At 59.4% G+C, this 20549-nt stretch overlaps 2 protein-coding genes across 8 annotated transcripts in view; one reads left to right on the top strand and one right to left on the bottom strand.

Annotated features, from left to right (window-relative positions):
- CAMSAP3 (calmodulin regulated spectrin associated protein family member 3) overlaps positions 1 to 15128 on the top strand; it is a 22248-nt gene extending 7120 nt beyond the window's left edge. The window contains exons 2-20 of one of the 7 annotated variants that reach the window (XM_032252011.1): positions 2002 to 2255; positions 3029 to 3151; positions 3234 to 3329; positions 3540 to 3572; positions 4564 to 4611; positions 4869 to 5007; positions 7338 to 7477; positions 7552 to 7645; positions 7724 to 7778; positions 7944 to 8017; positions 8353 to 8422; positions 8523 to 8796; positions 8839 to 9993; positions 11921 to 12060; positions 12145 to 12455; positions 13538 to 13637; positions 14170 to 14282; positions 14380 to 14498; positions 14584 to 15128. In XM_032252011.1, the coding sequence (XP_032107902.1) occupies positions 2002 to 2255; positions 3029 to 3151; positions 3234 to 3329; positions 3540 to 3572; positions 4564 to 4611; positions 4869 to 5007; positions 7338 to 7477; positions 7552 to 7645; positions 7724 to 7778; positions 7944 to 8017; positions 8353 to 8422; positions 8523 to 8796; positions 8839 to 9993; positions 11921 to 12060; positions 12145 to 12455; positions 13538 to 13637; positions 14170 to 14282; positions 14380 to 14498; positions 14584 to 14889 (3644 nt within the window). In that variant the 3' untranslated portion in view covers positions 14890 to 15128. Of the gene's footprint in view, positions 1 to 2001; positions 2256 to 3028; positions 3152 to 3233; positions 3330 to 3539; positions 3573 to 4563; positions 4612 to 4868; positions 5008 to 7337; positions 7478 to 7551; positions 7646 to 7723; positions 7779 to 7943; positions 8018 to 8352; positions 8423 to 8522; positions 9994 to 11920; positions 12061 to 12144; positions 12456 to 13537; positions 13638 to 14169; positions 14283 to 14379; positions 14499 to 14583 lie in introns of those variants that run through there. The other 6 variants (XM_032252009.1, XM_032252013.1, XM_032252010.1 and 3 more) reach the window with 6 other exon arrangements.
- A 1070-nt stretch (positions 15129 to 16198) lies between these two features.
- XAB2 (XPA binding protein 2) overlaps positions 16199 to 20549 on the bottom strand; it is a 13595-nt gene continuing 9244 nt past the window's right edge. Inside the window, exons 13-18 of the mRNA XM_032252016.1 lie at positions 19391 to 19744; positions 17215 to 17337; positions 16939 to 17110; positions 16595 to 16724; positions 16389 to 16498; positions 16199 to 16305 (exon numbers count right to left, since the gene is read on the bottom strand). Coding sequence (XP_032107907.1) covers positions 16244 to 16305; positions 16389 to 16498; positions 16595 to 16724; positions 16939 to 17110; positions 17215 to 17337; positions 19391 to 19744 — 951 coding nt within the window. The 3' untranslated portion in view covers positions 16199 to 16243. The remainder of the gene's footprint in view (positions 16306 to 16388; positions 16499 to 16594; positions 16725 to 16938; positions 17111 to 17214; positions 17338 to 19390; positions 19745 to 20549) is intronic.

Genomic DNA, 20549 nt, shown 5'->3' with positions numbered 1-20549 from the left:
TTTTTTTTTTTTTGAGGCAGTCTTGCTCCATCACCCAGGCTGGAGTGCAATGGCACAATCTTGGCTCACTGCAACCTCTGCCTCCCAGGTTTAAGCGATTCTCCTGCCTCGGCTTCCTGAGTAGCTGGGATTACAGGCATGTGCCACCATGCCCAGCTTATTTTTGTATTTTTAGTAGAGATGGAATTTCACCATGTTGACAAGGCTGGTCGTGAACTCCTGAACGCAAAGGATCTGCCTGCCTTGGCCTCCCAAAGTGGTGAGATTACAGGCATGAGCCACTGTGCCTGGCCCCCACCCCGTCTTTCACACACACATACAAAACCCCAATATACAAAACAAGGCTGGGCACAGTGGCTCACACCTGTAATCCCAGCACTTTGGGAGGCCAAGGCAGGCAGATCACTTGAGGCCGAGTTTGAGACCAGCCTGAGCAACATCATGAGACCTCCATCTCTACAAAAAATTTTAAAATTGCCTGGGTGTGGTGGCATGTGCCTGCGATCCCAGCTACTCGGGAGGCTGAGGCAGGGAGAATCCCTTGAGCCTGGGAATTCCAGGTTGCAGTGAGCCATGATCATGCTACTGCACTCCAGCAAAAACTCAGAGAAAGCTGTGCAGGCTGGGCATGGTGGCTAACACCTGTAATCTCAGCACTTTGGGAGGCTGAGGTGGGTGGATCTCTTGAGAACAGGAGTTCGAGACCAGCCTGGCCAAAACGGTGAAACCCTGTCTCTATTAGAATACAAAAATTACCCGAGTGTGGCAGCGTCACGCCTGTAATCCCAGCTGCTCAGGAGGCTTAGGCCTAAGAATCATTTGAACCCGGGAGGCAGAGGTTGCAGTGAGCCGAGATTGCACCACTGTACTCAAGCCTGGGTGACAGAATTTTGTCTCCAAAACCCCCCACAAAAGCTGTGCAAAGTAGAAGAGCTGGACAGGCGACCCACTGCTAATTTCAGTCATCTCCTCCCCAACTCCCGCCAGGCCTTCTTGGCCTTCTCTCCACTCTTGGTCCTATCTTGGGGGTTTCTGCCCCCATCCCCCTGTCCACCTGGGGCTTCCTCACACCTCTTCCCACTGTCCTATTCAGAGATCTCAGGCTGCCTATATGATGTGCCCCTAAGCCCCAGCCTCTCAATATAGTCTGCCTCAAGGATGTCCCCAAAGCCCCTCATGTTCAATTTCACCCCTTTACCTCCCTCTCCTCCTACACCCTACCTCAGTCATTACCCCTCTGTTCCATCTTCCCCCTTAGACCCAGCAGGGCCCTGGCCACCTCCCTCTCTGTCCCTTGCCTCCCTTCAGTCGCTAGGTTTGGGTCACTCAACTCCCGATGTGCCTGTGGTGTGCCCCCGGCTCATCCCACCCTGCCTGCAAGCTGAGAGAGGGTGTCCAGTTTGCTGTGTCTAAACCCAGTCCTGGCGTTGAAGAGCCGTGTGACCTGGGGCAAGGGACTTCCTTTCTCTGTGCCTCAATTTCCTCCTCTGTAGCATGGGGGTTGCCAGTTGGGCCCTGGCTGCCTCCTAGCATTGATGTAAGGCTTCAGTGAGTCTACCCTAGCAAGTGCAGGAAGGCTCTTATCATTGGGATTGCCGTTGTCACTGTCTTTCCTGGGACCTATAAGAGCCAGTCCAGCTGGCCTGGGGTTGTGGGAAGCCTCCCCTCCTTTCCACTCTAAGCGCCCATCAGCTCCCTGAGGCACTGCGTTCTCTTCCACCCCATGGGCTTTGCATCTGCAGGCCCTTCTGCTGCCTACAACACCATCACCCTTTCCTCTAGCAAACTCCTGCGCATCTGCACTCTCAGCCCAGATGCCGTCTCCCTTCCTCATGCCATCCTCCCTGGTCCAGACCCACTCTTAATCTGGGCCATGTGATCAAGCGCGCGTGCGCGTGTGTGTGTCTGTATGTTATATCTGGTTACCCTGATCTCGGTGTTGTGTGTGTATGTTGTATCTGCTAACCCTGACCTCCGTGTTTCCCCTCTATGCCCTCACAGAGCACGTACCCCCGGAGCTGTGGGAGCCCTTCTATACTGACCAGTATGCGCAGGAGCACGTGAAGCCCCCAGTGACACGGCTGTTGCTCTCAGCCGAGCTTTACTGCAGGGCCTGGCGCCAGGCACTGCCACAGCTTGAAACACCCCCCAACCCTTCTGCACTGCTGGCCCTGCTGGCGCGGAGGGGCACGCTGCCTGCATTGCCTGAGCGCCCGGTGCGCGAGGCTGACCTGAGGCACCAGCCCATTCTCATGGTAGGCCCCTCCCCTGCTCTGTAGACCACGCCTACCATGCTAATCTCCTCCCCTCAAGCTCCTCCCACCAGACCTGGCTCCTCCCGAGTTTCTTCTACCAGTCCTGGCTCCTCCTCTCAAGCTCTGTCCATTAAGCCTAGCTCCTCCCATCAGGCTTGGCCCTCCCCCAGGTTCCTTCCACCAGGTCTGGCTCCTCCCCTCAAGAGCTATCCATTAAGCCTAGCTCCTCCCACCAGGCCTGGCTCCTCCCCTCAAGTTCTAGCCATTAAGCCTAGCTCCTCCTATCAGTCTTGTCTCCGTCCCTTAAGCTCTGTCCATCAAACCTAACTCCTCCCACCAGTCCTGGCTCCTCCCCTCAAGTGCTGTCCATTAAGCCTGGCTCTTCCCCTCAAGTACTGTTCATTAAACCTAGCTCCTCCCCCCAGTCCTGGCTCCTCCCCTCAAGGTCTTCCCCTCAAGCCTGGTCTCTCCTATGGAACCCAGCTCCCCAAAAAGGCGATACTCTGGTCCTTGAGGATTTGCGTACACCACCCATTCTATCTTTAGGCCTAGATCTGACTTCAAAGTCTCACCTATCATGCGTGGCCCCTCCAGGATTCCATTTCTGGTTCCTTCCCTTAAGGCCCCACCCATGAACCACTGTCCCCGCCCCTCAAGCCCCGCCCCTGCCAAGTCCCTCCCACCTCCAGGTTCTTCCGTTTCCCAGGCCCTTGGGGGCCAAGGCGCACCTCAAGCAGCTCTTGGGTCTCACCCTCCAGCCCTTGCCCCCACAGGGAGCCCACCTAGCTGTCATTGATGCCCTCATGGCTGCCTTTGCCTTCGAGTGGACAAAGACCCTGCCTGGTCCCTTGGCCCTCACCAGCTTGGAGCACAAGCTGCTTTTCTGGGTGGACACGGTAGGTGGGGTTGGGCCCAGGGTGGGTTCTGGGACCAGCATCGTTCAGTGGCCAGACCACTGACCCCCTCCCTACCCTCCAGACCGTCCGGCGGCTACAGGAAAAGACAGAGCAGGAAGCGGCCCAGAGAGGCTCTCCAGCAGCCCCTGCAGACGGGGCGGCCCCGGCGCAGCCCTCGGTGAGGCCAGGGCATGGAACTGAGGGAAGGATGGAGGACGGGAGAGCTGGGAGGGCAGGGTGGCGCTGTGCTTCCCAGCCATTCCTGCAGTGGGGGGAGGGCTAGAGGTGACACACACTCTCTTTCTTCCCCTCTCTGTCAATCTCTCTGTGCCCCGCCCGTCCCCTGCGCCGGTACCCGCTGCCCTCCTCTCTGCCTCTCTGGCCTCAGTGCCCTACGCGCTGGTACTGGAAGCTGGTTCCTGTAAGTGGGGCTGTCTGTCTGCCCCGTCTGCCTGCCCTGCTTGTAGCTCTGTCTATATGTCTGTTTCTGCCTGCCTGTCTGCGTGCCCTCTCCTACCTCCCTAAGTTGTGAGCAAAGGAGGTTGGACCCCAGCCCTGGGAGACAGGGAGAAACCCCTCTGTGAACCAAGAGAAGGGTAGAATCTCGGCCATTAACTAAGAGGGCGGACCCCTCTCCAGTGAACTGATGGGTAGAGATGAACTTTCCCTCCAGTTAGTCAGAAGGACGAACACTCCCCCTTCCCATTAATGAAGAGGGTGGGACCCCCTGAGCCTGTCCCACTTAGCGATTGTGGGGAGACTACAGAAATTTCTGAAGAGGGGACCTGCAGACCGTCACACACGTGGATCCTGACCCTAGTAGGCAGGGTACCCTATAGCCCAGAGGAAGGCCCGCCAACCCAGAAGATAGAATAACCTTTCTGAGACCTCCCCCAGCTTCCCTCGGAAAAAAATCCCAGCTTTGAGGAGGCCGCCCATCCTTGAGGCTGGAAGTTGAAATGTCTCTCTTCCCTGAATGAGCTGTGTGACCTTGCAGAAATATCTAAACTCTGTGCTTCATATAAATTCCTCCCATAGTAGATAAACAAGGGGGACATGGGGGGAGGTTTTGGGCTGGCTGGGGTCCTCACCTTTGCTCACTCCTTCCCCTGACCCTGGGGCCTGGGTTGGGAGGTTCCCTTCCTGCCTACCCGCTTCCTTTGCATCCTTTCCCTAAGCTGGGGGCCTGGGTCTTTTGTGGGAGGAAGATTCCCTGCATAGGATGCTACTCTGTGGGATCCTCTGGGGCTGGGAGGAGCTCGGGTTCTCAAAGCCGGCCACAGCAGTCAGGGAGCTGGACGTCCAGGGCTCAGGACCAGGGTCAGGGCTACCCCCTCACCCCAAGGTGGGCTTGGGGGCCCAGCAGGTCAGCGCCCCTCCGCCTTGCTGATGGCTGCTCCTCTCCCCCCCAGCACGCAATTGCCTTCTGTTTGAAGGAGTCGGGGAGCAAACCCCCCATGGTAATGTATCCCCCGCCCCGGGGTCCCAGGAGTCCCAGTCCCCAGTCCCTGCTGCTGGCCTGGCTGCTGGAAGACATCTCCTCTGCCTCTCGCTGCTGCCCCTCCCCTGCTCCAGGCTGGCCCCCCTACTCTGTCTCTGGGACCCCCAGCTTCCTGCCCCCTCATGGCGGAAACCCCAGGCCTCCCTGCCCAACCTGCATGACCGCTGACCCAGGAGGCCAGCCTGACCACTCACCTGACCTGGCTCCTATCCACAGATCCGATACCGCAAGGACCGGGTGGTGGCACGGCGTGCACCCTGCTTCCCAACGGTGACCAGCCTCCAGGACCTGGCCAGTGGGGCTGCACTGGCTGCCACCATCCACTGCTATTGTCCCCAGCTGCTTCGACTTGAGGGTGAGTAAATGGATGCAGACTAGATCTTGTACAGGGGAGCTGGGCGTCCTGAGTCCCAGCCTGCAGGCCCCAGCTCCAAGTCTTTGAGACCAGTAATGACGCAGTGGTCTTGAGTGCAGCTTCCAGAATTGGCAGGCCTGAGTTTGTGTCTCTCTCTTTCCCAGTTAGCTGTGTGACCTCAGAAAAGTGTCTAAACCTCTCTGTGCTTCCAGGAATTCATTCCTGCAGATGAAACGTATGAAGTGTGGACTGTGTGCCAGACCTTGTTTTAGGCACTGGGGATCCAGCCACAATAGAAACACACTCCCGACCTCACGGATGGCTTTGGCTGGGGGAGAAAGATACTAAGTTTATCCAGAAGTACTTTTTTTTTTTTTTTTTTGAGATGGAATCTTGCTCTGTTGCCCATGCTGGAGTGCATTGGCACAATCTTGGCTCACTGCAATCTCCACCTCCTGGGTTCAAGTGATTCTCCTGCCTCAGTCTCCCGAGTAGCTGGGATTTCAGGCTCCCGCCACCATACCCAGCTAATTCTTTGTATTTTTAGTAGAGACCAGGTTTCACTATGTTGGCCAGGCTGGTCTCAAACTCGTGACATCGTGATCTGCCTGCCTTGACCTCCCAAAGTGCTGGGATTATGGGCATAAGCCACCGCATCCAGCCAACTACTTTTTTTTCCTTGAGATGGAGTCTTGCTCTATTGTCTAGGCTGGAATGCAACAGCATGATCTCAGCTTACTGCGACCTCCACCTCCCGGGTTCAGGCCATTCTCCTGCCTCAATCTACCGAGTAGCTGGGACTATAGCCACATGCCACCACTCCCAGCTGATTTTGGTACTTTTAGTAGAGATGAGGTTTCACTGTGTTGGCCAGACTGGTCTCGAACTCCTGACCTTAAGTGAAGCACCCGCCTTGGCCTCCCAAAGTGCTGGGATTTTGGATGTTGGCTATTCCTAAAGGCAATGGGTGGTCAGAAAAACCTTTCTTTTTAAAATTTTTTTTTTCTAAAAATTAAATTACAAATTATAATTGTATAAATTATAAATTAAAAAATTTATAAAATAGAGATGGGGTCTTGCTATGTTTCCGAGGCTGATCTTGAACTCCTGGGGTCAAACATCCTCCTGCCTCAGCCTCCCAAAGTGCTAAGATGGCAGGCGTGAGCCACCACACCTGGCATAGAAAAGCTTTTTGAGTTGAGGTCTTGCGGGAGAGTGTTCTAGAAAGATGCAAAGGCCTAAGGCAGAACTCACCAACCTTTTTGGCTCCAGGGACCAGTTTAGTGGAAGAGAATTTTTTTATGAACAGAAGCAGGGAGGTGGTTTCGGGGTAATTCAAGCACATTCCTCTTTATTATGCACTTTATTTCCATTATTATTCTGTTGTAACATATACTGAAATAATTCTACAACTCACCATCATGTGGCATCAGTGGGAGCCCTGAGCTTATTTTTCTGCAACTAGATGGTCCCAGCTGGGGGTGATGGGAGACAGTGACAGATCATCAGGCATTAGATTCTCATTAGAAGCATGCAACCTAGATCCCTCCCATGTGGGCTTCACAATAGGGTTCGTGCTCCTATGAGAATCTAATGCCGCCACTGATCTGATGGAGGCGGGGCTCAGGTGATCATGGGAGTGATGGGGAGCAGCTGTAAATACAGATGCTTTGCTCACTTGCCCTGGCTTACCTGCTGTGCAGCCCAGTTCCTAACAGGCTGCTACACCACAGGGGGTTAAAGACCCCTGGCCTAAGGATAGTTTATCATAGAATTCACCTCTTGCCAGTCATGGTGGCTCATGCCTGTAATCCCAGCACTTTGGGAAGCTGAGGCAGGTGGATTACGAGGTCAGGAGTTCAAGACCAGCCTGGCCAACATGCTGAAACCCTGTCTCTACTAAAAATGCAAAAAAAAAAAAAAAAAATTTAGCTGGGCATGGTGGTGGGCACCTGTAATCCAGCTACTTGGGAGGCTGAGGCAGAGAAGTGCTTGAACCCAGGAGGTGGAGGTTGCAGTGAGTTGAGATTGTGCCACTGTACTCCAGCCTGGGCAACAAGAGCGAAACACGGTCTCCGGTGGCTCATGCCTGTTAATCCTAGCACTTTGGGAGGCTGAGATGGACGAATCATGAGGTCAGGGGTTCAAGACCAGCCTGACCAATATGGTGAAACTCCATCTATAAAAATAAAGAATTCACCTGTCAAAGGGCACCTGGTAGAAGCTTGGCTCACAGGAGGTCTTCTGTGTGGGGGGATGCTGGTCCCTGGCTTCCATGGGGCCCCCGTCCTCCTCATAGAGTTGGGGACCCACTCCTCCCGTTCCCTCAGAGGTGTGCCTGAAGGACCCTATGTCTGTGGCGGACAGCCTGTACAACCTCCAGCTGGTGCAGGACTTCTGCGCCTCCCGCCTTCCTCGTGGCTGTCCCCTGTCCCTCGAGGACTTGCTGTACGTCCCCCCGCCGCTCAAGGTAAGGCCAGCCCAGGCATCTGGGGCTGGGGGTCCCCAGGGGTCCTGCCCACTGACCCAGCCTCCCACCTCCAGGTCAACTTGGTGGTGCTGCTGGCTGAGTTGTTCATGTGTTTTGAGGTGCTCAAGCCTGACTTTGTGCAAGTGAAGGACTTGCCGGATGGTCATGGTGAGGCCCTGGGGGCAGGCCGGGTGAGGGGTGAGTGGGAGAGCCAAACCCCACCTGACCCTCTTCTTTGTACTGCAGCCGCCTCCCCCCGGGGCACGGAGGCCTCCCCCCCTCAGAACAACAGTGGCAGCAGGTATGGTCCCTGCACCGGACAAGTCTCCGGCATCATGGGTGGGGGGCCTCCTGGTCTGCCCTGCTGGGCACTGGGTTGCAGCTGGGCGATGCCACTGTATTCACCCCGGGGAGAGGCAGAGGAGGTGGTGGGGGTCCTGTGGCTGAAGTACGTTTCTCGGTACAGTTCTCCTGTCTTCAACTTCCGCCACCCACTCCTGTCACCTGGCGGCCCCCAGTCCCCACTCCGAGGATCCACAGGTGAGGAGGGGAGGTGGCTTGTCACGGGGGAACCTCCCACCCACAGACTGCCCCAGTAGGCCTCATGTTGTCTCCTCCTGGGCCTTCCAGTAGCCCCTCCATCAGGACCCCCTTGGGCATCCCAAGGTGAACCCCAGAATGGCTTCCCCAGAGGTCCCACAACACTCTGTAGTGACAGTAAATGGTCCCAGGTATCTTGTTTCTGGAAATCTCTGGTCTCACTAGACACATAATGAGCCATCAGTGACTCACCCAATGACCTTGTAGAGTTTGTCCCCAGATGCTGGCCGACCCCACGCAGGGTCCCTGTAATGACTACTCACCACCTCCCCCAGGCTCCCTGAAGTCTTCCCCGTCCATGTCCCATATGGAGGCCCTGGGCAAGGCCTGGAACCGGCAGCTCAGGTGAGCATACCTCACAGGCCAGGGTGTGGGGTGGAGCATGCTGGGCCCCGGTGGGGCCGAGGCTGGTCCCAGGGGCTGACCCCTCCCTTTGGCCGCCCAGCCGTCCCCTCTCCCAGGCTGTGTCATTCAGCACCCCCTTTGGCCTGGACAGCGATGTGGATGTCGTCATGGGAGACCCTGTACTTCTCCGCTCTGTGAGCTCAGACAGCCTGGGCCCCCCACGTCCCGCGCCAGCCAGGACCCCAGCCAACCCCCCCCCGGAGCCTGGTGACCTGCCCACCATCGAGGAGGCTCTGCAGATCATCCACAGTGCCGAGCCCCGGCTGCTCCCAGATGGGGCAGCCGATGGCAGCTTCTACCTCCACTCCCCTGAGGGCCCCTCCAAGCCATCCCTGGCCTCCCCGTACCTGCCTGAGGGGACCTCCAAACCACTGTCCGACAAGCCCACCAAAGCACTGGTGTACATGCCACACCCCGAGACCCCCTCAAAACCATCTCCCTGTCTGGTGGGGGAGGCAACGAAACCGTCGGCCCCATCCGAGGGGTCCCCGAAGGCCGTGGCTTCGTCCCCAGCAGCCACCAACTCCGAGGTGAAAATGACCAGCTTTGCGGAACGCAAGAAACAGCTGGTGAAGGCAGAGGCTGAGGCTGGAGCAGGGTCCCCCACATCCACTCCGGCCCCGCCGGAGGCCCTGAGTTCAGAGATGAGTGAGCTTGGTGCCCGGCTGGAGGAGAAACGCAGAGCCATTGAGGCTCAGAAGCGACGGATTGAGGCCATCTTCGCCAAGCACCGCCAGCGGCTAGGCAAAAGCGCCTTCCTGCAGGTGCAGCCAAGGGAGGCTTCTGGGGAGGCGGAGGCCGAGGCTGACCCAGGCCCAGTCCCTGGTGGGGAGCGGCCGGCAGGCGAGGGCCAGGGTGAGCCAACTTCACGGCCCAAGGCAGTGACCTTCTCGCCAGACCTGGGTCCGCTGCCCCCCGAGGGGCTGGGGGAATACAATCGAGCGGTCAGCAAGCTGAGTGCCGCTTTGAGCTCGCTGCAGCGGGACATGCAGAGGCTCACGGACCAGCAGCAGCGGCTCCTGGCCCCGTCGGAGGCCCCTGGACCCGCCCCACCCCCTGCTGCATGGATCATCCCTGGCCCCACGACGACGGGGCCAAAAGCCTTGTCCCCCAGCCCCGCCCGGCGAGTCCCGGCCACCCGGCGCAGCCCTGGGCCCGGGCCCAGCCAGTCACCCCGAAGCCCGAAACACACCCGGCCGGCAGAGCTGCGGCTGGCGCCCCTGACCAGGGTGCTCACACCACCCCACGACGTAGACAGCCTCCCCCACCTGCGCAAGTTCTCCCCGAGCCAGGTGCCTGTGCAGACACGCTCCTCCATCCTCCTGGCAGAGGGGACGCCCCCCGAGGAGCCAGCCACCCGGCCCGGCCTCATCGAGATCCCGCTGGGCAGCCTGGCAGATCCCGCTGCTGAGGAAGAGGGAGACGGGAGTCCCCCTGGTGCTGAGGATTCCTTGGAAGAGGAGGCGTCTTCAGAGGGGGAGCACCGAGCAGGGCTGGGGTTCTTCTACAAGGTGAGTGCCTGAGCAGGCAGCTGGAGGGTCCTGGGCCTGGGTGGACATGTGTGGAGGGAGAGGTTGACAACTGTTGGGCAAATAGGACTTTACTAAAGATGGGCGGGTGGGTGGGGCTAGGGAGCCAGGTGTGAGTGGACAGAAGAGGTATAAGTGGCTAAGGCCTCCATGAGTGTGGGGAGAGGGGGAAAGGGACATTTATTTGCATGACGTGGGACCTGCCTCCATCCCAGGCCATGGGATGTGACCCGCTCTGTTGGGTAAAGACTTCCACAGGGGCTGTGGGGTGCAGCAGGCTGGGAGGTCCTCAGGTATGTCTGGGGGTGAGGGTTTTCCATTGGGGGCTGACCCAGTTGTGTCCCTCCCAGACAAGGTATAGGTGGCTGGACCAGGAGAACAGATAGATGTAGGAAGTGGTGGACAAACAAGGAGGGGGGATGGATAGACAGATGGATGAGTGGCTGGTTACATGGGTGGGTGATGGATAGTTGGGCGGACAGGACTAGGATCTTCAGGTACCTCCTTGCTCATGCTCTCCTTCCCCCCATCACCCCCAGCACACTCCTACCAGCCCCCTTTCCTGGCCCTACCCCACATCCACTATCTCCCCATTCTCATGCCCCACCCCCCGCTGGGGCCACCACCGTGTCTCACCCGGACACCTAGGGTCACCTTCCGACTGGTCTCTGCTGCCCGCCTCCATCCCAGGCCATTTTCCACTGAGCAGTCAGGGACAGGGACTGCTCTCCTTACCCTTGCTTTTAAAATGAAAGTCGGGTGGGTGTGGTGGCTCACGCCTATAATCCCAGCACTTTGGGAGGCTGAGGCAGGTGGATCACGAGGTCAGGAGTTCGAAACCAGCCTGGCCAAGATGGTGAAACCCTGTCTGTCTTAAAGATTAAAAAATTAGCCAGGTGTTGGGGCAGGCACCTGTAATCCCAACTACTCAGGAGGCTGAGGCAGAGAATTGCTTAAACCCCAGAGGTGGAGGTTGCAATGAGCTGAGATCATGCCACTGCCCTCCAGCCTGGGTGACAGAGCGAGACTGTCTCAAAATAAATGAATAAATAAAAATAAAATGAAGGTCCTTCCTGGGCCTTTGGGCTACGCTCACTTCTTTTTTGTGTGATGGAATCTCACTCTTGTCGCCCAGGCTGTAGTGCAATGGCGCGATCTGGGCTCACTGCAACCTCTACGTCCTGGGTTCAAGCAATTCTCCTGTCTCAGCCTCTCAAGTAGCTGGGGCTACAGGCATACATCACCACACCTGGCTCAATTTTTGTACTTTCACTAAAGATGGGGTTTCACCAGGTTGGCCAGGCTGGTCAGAAACCTGTGACCTCAGGTGATCCACCAGCCTTGTCCTCCCAAAGTGCTGCAATGCAGGTGTGAGCCACCACGCCCAGCCCGTGCTCACTTCTGACTTAGTCCTGTGCCACTGTCCTGTGTCCCAGCCACACTGGCCCCCCTGCACTTCCACGACACCCCCAGGTTTGCTCCGGCTTCAGGGCCGCGGCGGTAGCTGTCCTTTCTGCCTGGAACGCTCTACACACCCTGACACCTACCTAGTTAGGTTCTCGTCATTCTACAGGGTGCTTCATCCAGGAAGCCTTCCTAGGTGTCTCCAGGCCAGGCCAGGGTCCTCCCGAAGTATAGTGCCTGCGCCCAACACGAGCTTTTGCTGGTGTTCACTGCTATCGGGTGCCTTTGTCTTCCCTGTTGGGTTCAGCACTGGGTGTGTGAGTAGCACCCACGCGTACCCTCTCCTTGGCATGGGGCTGTGTATACAGTAGGCACCAACTAAATGCCTTTAGAACAGTGATCAGAACAAAAGCACAGGTGGCTGGCAGGCAGGCTGGGTGGACAGAAGATGGGCCTCCAGCCATGCCAGAGAGGGGTGGCTGGCTGAACTCACATCTGTCCCCAGGATGAAGACAAGCCTGAGGATGAGATGGCTCAAAAGCGGGCCAGCCTGCTGGAGCGGCAGCAGCGGCGAGCAGAGGAGGCGCGGCGGCGTAAGCAGTGGCAGGAGGCGGAGAAGGAACAGCGGAGGGAGGAGGCCGCGAGGTGAGGCCAGCTCTGCCCTGGACGCCAGCTCTGCCACCAGGGACCCCATGAGCGGCTCTGATGCAGATTTTCTGTGATCTGCAGGCTGGCCCATGAGGAGGCCCCTGGCCCAGCCCCAGCCGTGTCCACAGTCCCTGCAGCCCCCATGGCTACCCCGGCCCCTGCTACCCGGGCTCCAGCTGAGGAGGAGGTGGGCCCCCGGCGGGGGGACTTCACGCGGCTGGAGTACGAACGCCGGGCCCAGCTGAAGCTGATGGACGACCTTGATAAGGTGCTGCGGCCCCGGGCTGCGGGGTCCGGAGGCCCCGGTCGGGGCGGGCGGAGGGCGCCCCGGCCTCGCTCAGGTTGCTGTGACGACTCGGCCCTGGCGCGAAGCCCAGCACGCGGCCTGCTGGGTGAGGACCCTTGGGGGATGGGGCCTGCCCAGTGCCCTTTCCGGGGTTCACTGGGTGAGGCTCCCATGGGAAAAGGGAAGAGGGGGAGATGTAAGCAGGGGTACCGGGCAGGGATGAGTATGTGGGGTGACAGGAGGCCTCAGGTGGGGTTGGATGCTGTCTCTTGGGTAAAGACTTACATAGGGCACTAGACGCAGTAGCTCACGGCTGTAATCCTAGCACTTTGGGAGGTGAGGTGGACAGATCAGTTGGGGTCAGGAGTCTGAGACCAGCCTGACCAACATGGCAAAACCCTATCTCTACTAAAAATACAAAAATTAGCCAGGCGTGGTGGGTGCCTGTAATCCCAGCTACTCAGGAGACTGAGGCAGGAGAATCGTTTGAACCCAGGAGGTGGAGGTTGCAGTGAGCCGACATTGCGCCACTGCCCTCCAGCCTGGGTGACAGAGCGAGACTCCATCTCCAAAAAGAAAAAAGGGATGTGGGGGTGCAGTGGGGTGAGGGGTCTTCTGTGGCTTAATGGATAAGAACCTTTGGGGGTACTGGGCATGGTAGTTACTCCTGTAATCCCAGCAATTTGGGAGGCTGAGGCAGGCAGATCACAAGGTGAAGAGATTGACACCATCCTGGCCAACATGGTGAAACTCCATCTCTACTAAAAATACAAAAGTTAGCCGGGCATGGTGGCATGCACCTGTAGACCCAGCTACAGGGGAGGCTGAGGTGGGAGAATCTCTTGAACCTGGGAGGCGGAGGTTGCAGTGAGCCAAGATTGCGCCACTGCACTCCAGCCTGGGGACAGAGCAAGACTCCATCTCAAAAAAAACCACCAACAAAACCTTTGGGGGTATGTTTGGGGTGAGGTGTTGCCAGTAGGGGCTGACCCAGTGCTGCTCCCTACTGCCTGCCGGGCAGAGCACCCTTCCCCATAGGTGTATGGGAGGTGAGATTCTAGGGGGTCTGCAGAGGCCTGAGGGTATTGGGCAGGGCTGACTCCTGCAGTGTCCCACCAAGCCTGCTGGACTGGGTGTTTGTGGAGGGCAGGAGCTTCTGGTGGCCACTGACCTGCACTCTCTCCCCAGGTTCTCGGCTGAGCAAAATCTATTCCCAGTCCACCCTGTCACTGTCCACTGTGGCCAACGAAGCCCCCAATAACCTCGGGGTGAAGAGGCCCATGTCTCGGTGAGTTCAGCATGCATGGGCGAGGGCTGAGTGCCGGGCGGCCTCCCATAGCCTGGGAGGGGTGCAGGAATCTGGGTGAACCTAGAGGGCTGTGTAGCTATGCCATGAAGAGATGGAGGGACGCGGTTGGGCACATGCACACGAGGGATACCGTACCTGGCAGACAGGACCCAAGCCTGTGCCTTGGTGCACCTGAGTGCAGGCTGTCCTGAGGGAGGAGGGCAGGGCACTGCGTGGACTTGGGAGGGTCTGCAGTCTGTACCGCCACCTCTTCAGTGTGGGGGCCCCACCTTTTTTCGTTTCTTTTTTTTTTTTTTTGAGGGAGTCTCGCTCTGTCACCCAGGCTGGAGTGCAGTGGCGCAATCTTGGCTTACTGCAACCTCTGCTTCCCAGGTGCCTTAGCCTCCCAAAGTGCTGGGATTATAGGCATGAGCCATGATGCCCAGCCATGGCCCTTCCCCTGGCCCCTCTGCACGTTGGGAGGCTTCCCCACCTCTGACCCTACCTCCATCCCATCCTTCCCCCACTGCAGGGCTCCCTCCCCATCGGGCCTCATGTCCCCAAGCCGCCTGCCTGGGAGCCGTGAACGGGACTGGGAGAATGGCAGCAATGCCTCCTCCCCAGCGTCGGTGCCTGAGTACACAGGTAAGCAGGGGCTCTGGGTGCTGTGAGGAGCAACAGGTGCCCTCCTCCATGGCCCCTGCTCATTTCTGCTACCCCCCCTCCCCACCTCACCCTTTAGGTCCACGGCTGTACAAGGAGCCTAGTGCCAAGTCCAACAAGTTCATCATCCACAACGCCCTGTCACACTGCTGCCTGGCAGGAAAGGTGAACGAACCGCAGAAGAACCGCATTCTGGAGGTGAGCTCACCTACACGTGGGAGTTACGGGCTGGAGGGTGGAGGGCCCGGCTTGGCCGGCTGACCATGTCCGGCACACCCACCAGGAAATTGAGAAAAGCAAGGCCAACCACTTCCTGATCCTCTTTCGTGACTCGAGCTGCCAGTTCCGGGCGCTCTACACACTGTCAGGGGAGACGGAGGAGCTGTCGCGGCTGGCGGGCTACGGGCCCCGGACCGTCACACCCGCCATGGTGGAAGGCATCTACAAGTACAATTCGGACCGCAAGCGCTTCACCCAGATCCCCGCCAAGACCATGTCCATGAGCGTTGATGCCTTTACCATCCAGGGACACCTCTGGCAGGGCAAGAAACCCACCACTCCCAAGAAGGGCGGCAGCACCCCCAAATAGCCCCACCCGGGGCTGGGCCCCGTGTGCTGTGGCCGCCGCCTCCCGGAGGACAGTGAGTGGGTAGTCCTGGGTCCTGTCTGTCCCCAGCTGTGTCTGGGTGGGGCTGGAGCCTCCACCCTCTGACTTTAGAGTCCAGTCCTGCTGTGGGGGCTGAGCTGGGAGGTTCAGGGACTCAGGGCTCAGCTCAGTCCCCTTGTCTGTCCTCCCCCCCCTTCTTGAATAAAATAATTTAAAGAGAAGTTGAGCCTTGTCCCCTCCAAGGCTGGTGGGGTCCCACACTCCCTGGGTGTGTTTCTGGTCTCCTGTTTGTCCTCAAACCAACTCATGTTTTCTACCCTTATAATCTAATGCAGCTGCTGCCACAGGGTCTTCGAGGACCGTGCCTCCCTGCCATCACCCCCAGCCCCCACCCAGGGGTGTTTTGCAGGCCCCGCTTGCTGGATTCTGCATGGCAGTTGTTACTGGCCCTCACCGGCATTTGGTGTGGGTCCAACTTCTATGTCCACCTCTGGGCCAGCGATTCTGGGTTTCTCTTCTCTGACAATCCCGTTGCCCCTTGGCATGGCCTGGGCATCTCAGATGCAAGGCCCACCACACAACCCAGGCTGGCTCTGGCTGCCCAGCTGCTGCCCAGTCCCACACAGCTCGGCCCTCCCGCTTCACTCGCTCCTCTCCAGCCCCGTCACCTCTCCACAAAGTCCAAGCCAACGGACCAAGCTTCCCCATGTCCCCAGCTGCCTCCTGCCGACACAGCAGCCTGTGTGACCCGTTCCAAGCACAAATCTGATTATATCCCTTGATGCTTAAAACCCCTTAATAGCCTAGAGCCTGATAATGGCTTCCCAGGCTTAGGACTAAGGACCACGCCCTGGTGCTGGGCCGTGCAGGATGTCTGGCACCCGGCCCCCCTCCAGGCACAGAAGAGCCTTACTAATCACTTTCCAGAGCTGGGCCAGAGCCTGCCTGACTCCAAGGCTCCCTCTGACAGTGGGTGCCACCCCGGGAGGTGGCAGCTGCCTGGAGCCGCAGAAAGGGCTTTGAGAGGCAGGGGCTGGTGAGACCTGGGCAGCCAGGGACCGGATCACCCTTCCATAGCCACAGAGACTCAAGGAGGGTTCCGGGCAGGACTCACTCCAAGGCTCCAGGCAGCGGAGGGACTGGCTGCCCGAGTCCAGAACTGGCTCTGCTGGGTGGGGCTGAGTGGTGTCTGGCCTAGGGCCCAGCCACCCCACCTCCTGCAGCAGCCAATCCAGGCCCAGGGCCAGGCAATCCCTCAGGCACCTGGGCAGCAGGAAGGAGGCGCAGACCATGATGTACAAACACGGCTGTATTGGGGGAAGGGAGGAGGGACGGGTCAGTCTTCTTTCAGGCTCCCGAACACGGCAGCTGGCACGCTCTGCTGCTCTAGCCGGACCTCTGTGGGGAGGTGGGAGCCGGTCACCCTCCGGGCGGTGTCCTATCACAAGACCCGCCCTGCCCTGCCCCTGCCGGGCACTCACCGTTGGGCTCCAGGTCCATCTCGTCCTCGTCCTCATCCTCACCCAGCTGGATCTCCTCGGGGTTGACCTGCTGTGCCAGCTCTGCCAGCTCCTCCCTGGAGGCGTCGCTCCTGGGGACGGGACAAGCTGCCTCAGTTCCCCACCCCAGGGCCCCGTGGGGCCTGTCCCTGTCCCTTGTCCCGCACCCTCCCAGGACCTGCCCTCACCTCACGAACAGGATCTTGCTCTGGGCACGCAGGGGCTGGTCTCGCTCCGCCTCGGCGGCCAGCTGTTCGGCGCGCTGTTCCAACAGCTTCATGTCATCCATGCCGCTCTGCCCAGGGGCCAGGTCAGACACTACAGGGCAAAAGCAGGGGCATTGGTGCCATGGGGGTCCCTCCCACACATCAGATGCTGCGCTGTCCTGGTCCCCCAAGCAACGGCCCTGCCCTTAAGGAGGTTCCCGTGAGGCCACAGGGCTCCCAGGTCCAGAAGGCCCAGGCCAGGTCAGGCTGAGATGTCCCAGATTAGGGACCCAGCAAGCCGAGGTGAGCAATGGCCGCGTGCTCACCGGTGCCCGTGGCGCTGCCTGAGACCTTGAGCATCTGCGAGGCCATGAAGTTGACCTGCGTGTTGTATGTGGCCTGCACGCTCCGCCGGATGCGCAGCATCTCCTTGATGGTGTCCTCGTTGCCGTGCCGGACCTCAAAGTCCTTCCATGTCTGCCAGAACGCCCCGGTTGTCTGTGTGGGGGGCACGGCAGGGCAGAGGCATGTGTTCATGAGCTGGCTGGCTCCACCATAGCCCCCAACCCAAATACCCGTCCCCCGACAGCCCCCAGCCCTACCCGGGGGTCGCAGATCTGGGAGCAGAAGCTGTAGATGGCCCGGGCGCGGTCGATCTCCCCCAGCTTGCACTCCATGTCTGCGAACCGCAGGCACATCTCACGTGCATGCTCGTCTGACAGCACCTGCCACGGGGGTTGGGGAGGCCAGGAAAAGGGAGGCCACGGGGAGTGAGGCCCGAGAAAGTGCAGCCTCTGGGAGTGAGGCCTTGGGGGGTGAGGCCTTGGGGAGTAAAGCCAGGGTGGAGTGAGAACAGGTTGGACTGAGGCCAGGGGGAGTGAGGCGTCAGGAGAGTGAGGCCTTGGGAAGTGAGGCCGGGGTAAGTGAAGCCAGGGAGGAGTGAGGCCTCAGGGACTGAGGCTGGGAGGCCTAGGGAAGTAAGGCCGAGGGGAGTGAGGTCGGGAATGAGGCTGCAGGGAGTGGGGCCGGGAAAAGTGAGGCTGGGAGTGAGGCTAGGGGAGTGAGGTCAGGAGTGAGGCCTCGGGAAGTGACGCTGGGGTACTGAGGCTGGAAGTGAGCCAGGGAGTGAGGGGGGCAGTGAGACCCAGGGTTGGAGTGAGGCTGGGGGGAGGGAGCAGTCAGGTGGGAGGGTTGGGGGGTAAGGCCGCAGGGGGTGAAATGAGGGGGGTGAGATGGGGAGGAGGAGTGAGGCCGGGAGGAGTGAGGCAGGGAGGGAGTGAGGCCGAGGGAGAGAGGAGTGAGGGAGAGGAGAGTGAGCCGGGGAAGGGAAGTAAAGCCAGGGGGAAGAGTGAGGCCTCAGAGCAGTGAGGTGGGGTGGAGTAAGGTGGAGAAGGAGTGAAGCCAGTGGGAGGGAATGAGGTAGGGGGAGTAGCTGAGGAGGTGTGAGGCTTCAAGGGGTCGGGGGAGAGTGAGAGGCTGTGGTGGGGGGCTGAGGCCAGCGGGGAGTGAGGCCACAAGGAGAAGGGCTGGGAGGCCTTGAGGAATGAGGCGGGGGACCAGGGAGGGTGAGGCCTGGCGGGGTGTGGCCAGGAGGAATGAGGCTGAGGGGGAGTGAGGCCGAGGGGGTGAGACAGGTGGCATGAGGCTGGGGGGAGTGAGGTTGAAAGGGGTGAGGCCAAGAGTGAGTCTGGGAGTGAGGCCTTTGGGGGGAAGGGAATGATGTGGGGGGCAGTGAGCACAGAGTGCACAGGCAGTGAGGCAGGGGGAGGGTGAGGCGGGGAGGGGGTGTGAGGCCTTGGGAAGTGAGATGGCGGGGATGAGACCGGGAGGCGTGAGGCCTAAGGGAGTGAGGTCACCAGGGAGTAAGGCCATGGGGGAATGAGGCAGGAGTCGGGAGTGAGGCAGGGGTGGGGGGTAGGGAAGTGAAACCACAGGGGAATGAAGTGGGGAGTGAAGTGGGGCGGAGGAGTAAGGTGGGGAGGGAGTGACCATGAGGGATGTAAGGCGGGGTGAGGCTGAGGGAGAAGGAGTAAGGTCGGGGGAATGAAGTGCGGGGGGAAGAAAGGTCGAGGGAGTGAAGCCAGGGGTGGGGAGGGGAAGTGAGGCCAAGGTGGGGGTGAGGCCAGGGGGAGGGAGTGAGGTGGGGGGAGTTAGGCCAGGGGGAGGCAGTGAGGCCTGGGGGGAGTGAGGCCAGGGTGGGGGAGTGAAGAGTGAGGCTGGGGAGGGGAGTGAGATGGGGGCAGTGAGCCAGGGGGTTGGGGGAAGGAGTGATGCCTCTGGGAATGAGGCCAGGGGCAGAGGCTGGGAGTGAGGCTGAAGGGAGTCAGGCAGGAGAAAGGAGTTAGGCCTGGGTCAGGGAGTGAAACGGGGGAGGAGTGAGGCAGGGAAGGAGAAGGGCCATTCTGGGGGAGTGAAGGGAGGGGAGGAGAAAGCCAGAGGAGGGAGAGTGGCCAAGGGGCATGTGAGGCCTCAGGTGCTGAGGCGGGGTGGTAAGGCCATGCAGGGGAGGCTGAGGAGAGTGAGGCAGGGGCGGGGGAGTGAGGCCAGGGTTAGGGAGTGACGCCTTGGCGGGGAGGCTGGGGTGAGTGAGGCAGGGTGATAGGAGTGAGGCCGCAGGGAGTGAGGCCATGAGGGAGTGGGGGGTACAGTGAGGCCGGGCTGGGGGGAGAGGCCATGGGGAATGAGGGGATAGGCTCGGGGGCTCCCAACCACACCACACCCATTCCAGAAGGCCCATCCCCAGCCCCTCCCACCAGCCTGGCCCCCTTTGATGGGCACCTCGATGGCCTTCTGGTAGATGCCGCGGGTGTGGGTGACCCCGTAGATCTCGGCCGCCCGCTTGATGTAGATGTTGAACATGTCGTACTGCTGCGCAGGCTCCACGGCCCTGGTGGCGCGCTCGTACACGGCCATGGCGTGCCGGGCCAGGCCCCACTCCTCCTCCAGCTGCGCATACAGCAGGTACAAGGTCTTGGCGTATTTTGGCGGGCAGCCGTCCAGCGCCTGTTCGAACAGGTCCCGCGCCCGCTCCAGCTTGCGGCCCCCGTAGCGAGCGATGAATTTGGTCAGGTAGGTGCTCCAGATGTCCGACACGTTGGGCCACTTGAACAGCGAGATGCCGCGCTCGTACGCCTGTTGCCAGAGGGGGAGTCACACGTAAGAGCCTGTAGGTAGAGACCACTGGGCAGCGGGGATGTCCTTAGGCCACACCTGTAGGAAGCCTGCCAGGGTCTCGCTCAGGCCCTTCCCTGTCCACACCTCCCTGTGCCTAATGGCAGTTATGGGGGTCTGTGCTCTGCACCATCTCCCTCTGTGAGAACCCCAAGAACAGGGGTGCCATGAGACCTGCGAAGCAAAGTCTGGCTCCATAGGAGGTGACATTACGGGTGAAGGTGGGTGGCTCCCCAGCTCCGCTCACAGTGGCTGCCAGTTTCCAGGGAGAAGGCCACACCCCCAGCAGACGGGCAGCAGCCGCACGCAGGTGCATGCACGACCACCACATTTGTGTATCTGCGTAAAGCCCACACGATCCATAGAATCACACAAACGACCCCTCTGGCCTCAGGACAGGACCTCGACATGGAGACACACAAGACACCCCATGGACCCTACAGGCTATCTCCTAAACAGTGGGGCAGGCAGAGCCCACACACACATTGGCACCAACACCCTCCCCATGAGTCATGGGTGTACATGGAAGCAGGACCCTGTGCCCCCACAAAACATTGGTATGCTGAAATCTTAACCATAGTACCTCAGGAGGTAGATTCGTTTGAAGACGAGATCATTAACTTAAACTGAGGGCGTTAGGGGCTGCCTAATCGGTTATGACTGATATCCTTTCAAGAAGAAGAAATTTAAAAAATTTTTAATTTAAAATTTTAGAAATTCTTTTTTTTTTTTTTTCCTGAGACGGAGTCTTGCTTGTTGCTCAGGC

Source organism: Sapajus apella, unplaced genomic scaffold (genome assembly GCF_009761245.1).
Source record: "Sapajus apella isolate SASKATOON/1434 unplaced genomic scaffold, GSC_monkey_1.0 scaffold77, whole genome shotgun sequence".
NCBI lineage: Eukaryota > Metazoa > Chordata > Mammalia > Primates > Cebidae > Sapajus > Sapajus apella.
This window is presented reverse-complemented; position numbering and strand designations above follow the sequence as displayed.